Raw genomic sequence first — 8,756 nt, forward strand, 5'->3', positions numbered from 1 at the left:
TCAGCATCGATTGGCACAGTGTCTGCAGCGGAATTCGTCCTCCAGAGATTCTATGACTCCTGACCAACTTCAGATTTTCTACCAGATGTTACTACAGTTACAAGAACTTTTGCCTAGTATTCTCTCTGTGATGCCTGATCTCCTCAGGAATACTACCAACGTTGTTGATCCTGTTTTGTCCCATCCAGTTAATAGAGTCTCTTCCTCTGCGCAAGGGAAAGTTTTTCATCAGAGCTATCCACGGCCCAAGCTCTCTGAAGCTGAACGTCAGCGGCGTAAGGAGCTACATCTCTGTCTTTACTGTGGAAATTCTGGTCATTTTGTTAAAGACTGCATTCTTCGCAAGCCAGGTAATAGTGACAAATCTCAGTATCATAGTGCTCATGTCTACAAGTCATCCACAGTATCCGATCCTTCTGCTGCTGACGGGGGTATCAAGAAGGCTACTCTTCTGAGAGAGACTCAAATTTATGACTGGGGTCCGGTGGTTAAAAGACCTTATCCCAAGTTGGGTGTCCAGAGAAGAATGTTCAAGCCATTTACAGTCACAGAGGAGTCCGTGTCCACAGCCCCAGGAGGGGCGTCTTCAGAGCGTCCAGCCCCAGGAGGGGCGTCTTCAGAGCGTCCAGCCCCAGGAGGGGCGTCTTCAGAGCGTCCAGCCCCAGGAGGGGCGTCTTCAGAGCGTCCAGCCCCAGGAGGGGCGTCTTCAGAGCGTCCAGCCCCAGGAGGGGCGTCTTCAGAGCGTCCAGCCCCAGAGAGTCTTCAGAGTGCTGCCCAGCCAGTGAGTCTTCAGAGTGCTGCCCAGCCAGTGAGTCTTCAGAGTGCTGCCCAGCCAGTGAGTCTTCAGAGTGCTGCCCAGCCAGTGAGTCTTCAGAGTGCTGCCCAGCCAGAGAGTCTACAGAGTGCTGCCCAGCCAGAGATTCTACAGAGTGCTGCCCAGCCAGAGATTCTACAGAGTGCTGCCCAGCCAGAGATTCTACAGAGTGCTGCCCAGCCAGAGATTCTACAGAGTGCTGCCCAGCCAGAGATTCTACAGAGTGCTGCCCAGCCAGAGATTCTACAGAGTGCTGCCCAGCCAGAGATTCTACAGAGTGCTGCCCAGCCCCGTGAAGAGGGGGCTCTTGCCTCAGCCCAGCCCCGTGAAGAGGGGGCTCTTGCCTCAGCCCAGCCCCGTGAAGAGGGGGCTCTTGCCTCAGCCCAGCCCCGTGAAGTGGGGGCTCTTGCCTCAGCCCAGCCCTGTGAAGAAAGGGCTCAGCCCGTCCCGGTTCCAGCCGGTCCAGCAATACTCCAGGCCCTGCCTGGTCAGTCCGTCCCGGTTCCAGACGGTCCAGCAATATTCCAGGCCCTGCCTGGTCAGTCCGTCCCAGTTCCAGCCGGTCCAGCAATACTCCAGGCCCAGCCTGGTCAGTCCGTCCCGGTTCCAGCCGGTCCAGCAATACTCCAGGCTCCGCCTGGTCAGTCCGTCCCGGTTCCAGCCGGTCCAGCAATACTCCAGGCTCCGCCTGGTCAGTCCGTCCCGGTTCCAGCCGGTCCAGCAATACTCCAGGTTCCGCCTGGTCAGTCCGTCCCGGTTACAGCCGGTCCAGCAATACTCCAGGACCAGCCTGGTCCGTCTCCTTTGGCTCCAGCCAATTCAAGTATCCTCGGATCCAATCCAGTCCTACTCGTCCAGCCAAAGCTTTCTTCAGTTTCATCCTCTAAGCCTGCCAAAGATAGTCCAAGTATCTCCTTCCGTAGGAATCCGACCATTCAGGTTGGTCATGTAGGAGTCTCTCCTAGCTCAATACTAAGTTCTCCGCCAAAGAATTTAAAGTTACAGTGCACTTCTAGGTCATTTTCAAACTGTGTATCTAAAGGAGATTCGTATTTTCCGTTAGACTTGGACTCAGACTCTGAATTTGATCCAGTTTATGATGCTACTCCTTTCCTGGGAGGTGCTGTTCCTTCCTGTTATGCTTCCATGCATGAAGAGGTTCCAGAATCACCAAAAAGCTCTACAGGTCTCTGTATGAAAAGTCCTCGTTATAGAACAAGATTTAATTTAAGCCTCAGTGGAGTGCTAGCCTCGAAAGCACAATCTTCTCGCACTACAAAACGAGGAGAGGAACCTTCTACAGTTTATTCCTCAGTCCTTTCGGATGAAGGAAATTCCAGTCTTGTCTATGATGGATGGTCTACCTGTTCTGAAGATGAAGATCAGGAAGACTTCTAAAGAATCCAGCTTAAGTTTTGTTCTGGACCCTCTGGTTTCCACTTTTTAGAAGCTTTGTGTACAAGTTATTCATCAAGTTCCTCTAAGATTCAAGATGGGTGTCCGGAGTCCACCCTTGAAGAGGGGGATACTGTCACAATCCTGACTGTAGGTTTATATTTGGTGACTTACCCCTGCCATCTGTCCTGGATCCTGTGTCTTTTCACTCACGGAGTTAAACAGCTTGTCAGCACTATGAGTTTTCCTGAGTTCTCTGCCTGAGAGGTAATCAGCTCCACCTGTGGTGATCTCCTGTGTGAGGCTGAATTCAGTAATCTAAAAGCAAGCATCCTGTGTTTTGCAGAAGTCCAGGCTTCAGTGTTCTCTTGGCCTGCTAGGCCTCATTCTACATCACAGCCTTGGCTAGAGTAGTCACATGACAGTGACATCACCTAATCCTGCCCACCAATCATCAAGGACCAGGAAGTATAAATCAGGAGGCTGAGTTGGAATCTGGGCCAGTTCCTTGTGTCACATACAGCCTTGTGTGGGTCTTAAGCTGAGCTCCCTAAAGGTAACCTTTGTACCTAAGTTCCCGTGGAAACTCTGCTCCCTTGTTACCGTTTGGTTTACTTGTGTGTTGCCATTTGATTTCACCATTTCCCTGAGTCTCAATGTAAAGGTACAGCTGCAATGTTTCGTCTTAAAGGCACAGTACTGAATTCCGTGTTCTCCCCTGAAAACCACAGCTGTCGTGTTTCAGTTTTACTGCTGTTGTAGTTGGGATCTCCAGGGCTCAGTACCTCGTGCCTCAGCATCTCCGTGCCTCAGCGCCTCCGTGCTTCCAGCATCTCTGTGCCTCGGTACCTCCGTGCCTCAGTACCTCCGTGCCTCAGCACCTCCGTGCCTCAGCACCTCCGTGCTTCCAGCATCTCCGTGCCTCAGCATCTCCGTGCCTCAGCACCTCCGTGCTTCCAGCATCTCTGTGCCTCGGTACCTCCGTGCCTCAGTACCTCCGTGCCTCAGCACCTCCGTGCTTCCAGCATCTTCGTGCCTCAGTACCTCCGTGCCTCAGCACCTCCGTGCTTCCAGCACCTCCGTGCCACAGTACCTCCGTGCCACAGCACCTCCGTGCCTCAGCACCTCCGTGCCTCAGTACCTCCGTGCCTCAGCATCTCCGTGCTTCCAGCACCTCCGTGCCTCAGCACCCCTACGCACCCCAGTGTCTCTACGCACCTCAGTGCTTCCACGCACCTCAGTGCTTCCACGCACCTCAGTGCCTCCACGTACCTCAGTGTCTCCAAGCATCTCAGTGTCTCCAAGCACCTCAGTGTCTCCAAGCATCTCAGTGTCTCCAAGCACCTCAGTGTCCGCAAGCACCTCAGTGTCCGCAAGCACCTCAGTGTCTCCAAGCACCTCAGTGTCTCCAAGCACCTCAGTGTCTCCAAGCACCTCAGTGTCTCCAAGCACCTCAGTGTCCGCAAGCACCTCAGTGTCCGCAAGCACCTCAGTGTCTCCAAGCACCCCGTGCCCTTTAGCACAATTATACCTGGTATTCTTCACTGATTCATCAGTGCCTTTCCAGTTCTGTCTTTCAAGAGACCTTCAGCATGCCTCCTGTCTGCCGACCTAATCCTGCATGAGGAGAACCTAGATTCGGCCATCTCTGCTGCGGTTCCTCTTCCCAGTCACCGGAAGAAACCCAGAGTCCACAACAGTCCCAAACCAGGTCAGTGGTAGTATTCATATAATCCTCCAGTCGCCCGCACAGACTTCACTAACACCGGGTTCACAAAACCTTAATCATGACAGCGGGGAGGCTCCGAATCCTTTGGTTTAGGTCTCAAGGCGCGGTGAGCTCTTTCTATCGAGATGGCAGAATTTGAAAGCGACGGGACCAGGTGTAGAAACAAGCGTTGGAGGTATGGTTCCAATTCAGAGGCTGTGATAGATTCCGGAACATTGCGGATGCGTAAGTTGTTACGCCTTTCGCGATTTTCGCTGTCTTCAACTTTATCCTTAAGGAGTTCCAGTTCGCTGGATAGGTAGCTCATGTCCTCCCCCACTTGTTTGTGGAGATTTTGTTGGTGGTCCACCCGTGATTCTAATGAGGTTGTGCGGGAGTCCAGTGCCGCCACGTCAGATTTTAATTCCCCGATCGCTGTCTGGAGAGCTGTCGTAAATGAACTCTTAAGGTCTAGTATCATGTTCTGGAGGGACTGGATGTCCGCCTTAGTTGAGGGTGCATCCGTCTGATCCATGATGGGGGTGGGCATCGGTGAGGATGGAGACGAAGCTTCTGACGGTTTTTCCCGGCGTGAGATATCTTGAGAAGCTCCTGATTTTTTTGCTCTGGTGTTCGCTCTGCTCATAATATCTGGTGAAAGTAGAACGTCCGTTTAAGGAGTGGTAACAAGAACGGTCCACTTGGATGTTACGTGTTCAACAGTTGGTCCGGGTGAGGGGGAAGTCAGGCATCCGTGAAATTACATCATTTATAGGTCTTTGGTCCTATTAACCTATGAAGACAGTGAGAGGAGTCCACGGGAGAGCGTCACGATTTACAACACACTTTTCCGTGGTTGTATGAGATGTGATGTAAGAGATAAGAAATAGCAGCTGCTGGGTTGAGATTTTGCTTTGATTCCTTATGATAATAGGGAGATTGTGTTTTCACAGCTCCAGCAGGGGCAGCAGAGTGCAGATGATATAGGATGTGCCTGGTCTGCCACCTCCAAGATGGCCGCCGTCATTAATATATGGTGTAACTTCTTATGGGCAGTTATAGCGGCGCCCCCAGGGGTTTATTTCACTGTTAAATGCTCCCAGGCCCCTCAGCAGCCTCCGCCTGTCCCCCCCCCGTCAATTACCGCGGCCAGCAGGCTTCTTGGAGCGGTGTAGCGTCTGCGTCTCGTCAGACGCCACACCCAATATGGCCGCCGCCACCGGAGCTCCGCGATTCTGTTCGGCTCCGGCCCTGCACTTTTAGGAGCACACGTTCCTTCTTCGTCCGCCCTGTCAGGCCTCCCCAGGCAAGGGGTAGGTGGTGTGATGATGGGGTAAGTCTGGGGGCAGCGTTTCAGCGGCCGGGCGGCGGGCGATCCTGGGCAGGGGTATGAATAAATTTAGGCCCCGGCTTCTTCTCTCAGGGAAGGCCGCAACCCGCAAGCACAGGGCAAGCCCGTGCTCCGGCTCCGCAGCTCACTCCCTTAGTGCCCTAATTAGCAGGGGCAACTGTGGGGTGGTATAGGGGAGAGACAGGTGGGGTAAAAGCCTACTTGAGGGGTTATAGGGGTTTGGATCTGCAGGAGCTCTCTCGGGACACTTCCTCTCAGTTAGGCCTCAAGCCACGCCCCCCTGGAACTCTACGGGTTTTTTTATTTTTAAAACATGACTATGTTTTATATATGTGTTCCATGTTTTTTTTAAGTTAACAAATTCGTTGTCATGTTAGAGGCTGGAGTACTGGAAAGTTGTTTTTAAACCACTTACATGTGTAATGTCATCTTTAGAGAATGTTATTGTTTTTTTTTTATTTTATTATTTTATTTGTCTTGTATTTGTACCGTGACACCATACTGAATATTCTTTGCAAAAAAAGTAGTTTTTTTTAATTTTTGGGACATATACTGGTAATGTGTCATTGGAGTGCCACATCACAGAGCAAATTAGATATTGCATCTGTAATTTTTTTTAAATCAATACAAAATGAAGTTGTTGTTTTAAAAAAAAACAAAAAAACCTTTCCTTGAACTTGTGGCCTATGTCAGTGTCCTGTACATGTTTGGCTGTCTTGATGTTGCCATAGTTCATATGTGTTTTGGTTGTTTTTTGTGTTTAATTTTTGGCTTTCTGGTCCTTATGTTTGTTTGAATTCAAAACCAAGCATTTCTAAATGTAAAACTGTTTATAAGCATAATGGGTGGATGTATACACAATAGCATGATTTATGAATATATCTCATTTTATACAGTGTCTGAAAAAAGCAGTACTACTCGTCGGCCAGTAAATCCTAACACATCTGATGATGATGACGCTGCGGAAGCAGGTAAAGTGTCCATTGTAGTATAGGGTATGCTTGTAAAGGAATGGCCATAACAAAATTTCACTTTCATTAAAAGGTCCATCAAAAGAAGTATGGAGCAGCAGAAGTGGCTCTTCTGGAAGACATCACCACAAGAAACCTGTGGCGGAAAAGAAAGCAAGGTCGTCTGTCCCGGCACAAACACAGCAGGCTACCCCGCCACGAAGATTATCGTCCGTATGTTCGGTGCCCCCACTCCAAATTATGGACACACCTCCAAGACGTCATCCACACTCCCCTCATCTTGATTGTGAGTATCAAACTGGAATCAAAGTGAAAAATGTCAGAACATAATCATAATCAGTCATAACCGCATTAAGTCAAAACACTTCCAAAACAAAAATACTTACCGCAGTAAGTAAAAGCTGAAATGGAATCCAAACTAAATGTCCTTGTCCACATCCAGTAAAGATATGTATGTCCACTTGAGTCATACATTATGACATTGGGTATAAGATGCTGCAACAAAAAAGAATGTTTTTTTTTGTGACAAGTTTTTTTGGTTCTGAAACTCTCATGTGTGCTTGAGGTTACATTGCAAAATACATTCAAAAACATTACTATATTTGTTGGAACAAAGCTATACGGTGACACATTATGTATTCCAATGTTTTTTTATGGTGGAGTATGTGTGAGCTCCAATAAAACTAAAGTGTTTGCTTTCACAATTAAGTAACCAGACACATTTGCCACAAACAGGCATATGTATGCATTTAAGCTATGAGTGATGATGTTGCTAGACAGAATAGTTGTAAGCAACAGTGAATGACATGTGTTCCATGTGTAGTGTTTTTTAATCATTTCACAAACATATGGATAGCTAACGTAGATATGTTAATATTTCAGCTTCGAGTCCTGGGACCAGCATCCCTCCGCAACAACACCAACACAGTGACATGGAGGAGGCAAACATCTTAGAAATGCTGCCATTAATGCAAGGAATGAGCCCCCCAGCACCTGTGAGTACACCACCACAGCAAAGCACACCACCACCACAACACAGCCCAACAACACCAGGAACACAAGGCCCTGATCAGGTGTTTTGGACTATTTGGGATAGACAGCAGGCCACTAATGAAGATTGCCTGCGTAAGCAGACACAAATGTTTGCAAGCCTACAATCACACCTCAGAAGAATCTCAAGAAATCTGAGTCGACAAAATGAGCAAACAACCAGAATAGGCAATACCATGGAAGTCATGCGTACAGACATTACACAGGTCATGGGCAACTTACAGCGCATAATGGAAGAACAGCACAGACTAATGGAAGAACAGCACAGACAACAGCAAAGTTATATGAACATTTTTCAAAACAGTCAAAAGATTAATGAAAGTTTAATCAGAATAGTAGACAATCAAAATGCTGCAACACGTGAACTCAATGCCACCCTCACTAACCTGAATGAAACTCTCAGATGCATGCACCAACAGCAAACAACCAGCAGTTCTGGTACGACTACTCCAAATATCACGCCAGTCTCATCACCACCAAGACGGTCCACCAGAGCACGCCAACATGACAGTGCTAAAGGCAAAGGCCAGGACAAGCAGCCACCCAAAAAAACTTAAAAAAACAAGTTAGACATTTGTGATAATTAACACAAAATAGTTTGCAAGTGTGTTTGATGGTTTTCAAAATATCACACTTAGCTCCTTGACCCTTTTTTTAACATCATTAATTATAAGTGGGCCAAAATAATAGAAAAAAATATTACGCACATTTATTCCTTTTCTTTTTTTTAGGGTATTGGAGGAGGAAAAAGTTGATGTAGCCACACATACATGTTAGCAGGAAGTAAACTGACCACTTGATTTTTTTTCTAATCATTACTCTTTCTAGATTCCAATCATTCTCTTTGCCTGCAGATACAATAATTGCCTGCCAGGCTGAATGTCTTTAGCAGGAAGTAAACTGACCACTTGATTTTTTTCTAATCATTACTCTTTCTAGATTCCAATCATTCTCTTTGCCTGCAGATACAATAATTGCCTGCCAGGCTAAATGTCTTTAGCAGGAAGTAAACTGACCACTTGATTTTTTTCTAATCATTACTCTTTCTAGATTCCAATCATTCTCTTTGCCTGCAGACAATCCAAATTACAAAGTTAGTGATACATATCTTAGCTATCTTATCTATACAACATTACAAGATGAACTCAATTGAGTGGCGTAAAAATCTTGTAATATGTGGCCTTTGTTTTGTTTATAAAACATTGTCCAAATGAATGTCAGTATTGTTGGGACATGTTTGTGTGTGTTAAAAATTATTAAGCATGTATTTACACATGATGCATAAACAAACAAATATGTACTTTTACCCTTTAAAAATTTTTTTTACAATAATGTATATGTGTGGAAAACTGTATTTTTACTTACACATCATCAAGTTTACAGCATCAAACATGAGTAAAAAAAATATTCAAGATTACAGTAAGTTTGTGAGTCTTAAATATGATGGTGCATCACACATAGGGACAC

At 47.1% G+C, this 8,756-nt stretch overlaps 1 protein-coding gene across 1 annotated transcript; it reads left to right on the plus strand.

Moving 5' to 3' along the window:
* Window positions 1-6,165: 6,165 nt before the first annotated feature.
* LOC134935127 (putative uncharacterized protein DDB_G0268364) lies at window positions 6,166-8,367 on the plus strand. Its single transcript, XM_063930392.1, has 3 exons — window positions 6,166-6,239; window positions 6,313-6,525; window positions 7,122-8,367. Exons 2-3 carry the CDS (start codon window positions 6,480-6,482, stop codon window positions 7,844-7,846), a joined length of 771 nt encoding a protein of 256 aa, XP_063786462.1. The 5' UTR covers window positions 6,166-6,239; window positions 6,313-6,479; the 3' UTR covers window positions 7,847-8,367.
* Window positions 8,368-8,756: the final 389 nt, after the last annotated feature.

Source organism: Pseudophryne corroboree, chromosome 6 (genome assembly GCF_028390025.1).
Source record: "Pseudophryne corroboree isolate aPseCor3 chromosome 6, aPseCor3.hap2, whole genome shotgun sequence".
NCBI classification, from domain to species: domain Eukaryota; kingdom Metazoa; phylum Chordata; class Amphibia; order Anura; family Myobatrachidae; genus Pseudophryne; species Pseudophryne corroboree.

Excerpts from the sequence above, each read along its gene's own strand:
- LOC134935127 (XM_063930392.1), top strand. The coding sequence starts at position 6,480 with ATGGACACACCTCCAAGACGTCATCCACACTCCCCTCATCTTGATT. Across the intron at positions 6,526-7,121 it reads ACACTCCCCTCATCTTGATT|CTTCGAGTCCTGGGACCAGC; the intron begins GTGAGTATCAAA and ends TTAATATTTCAG.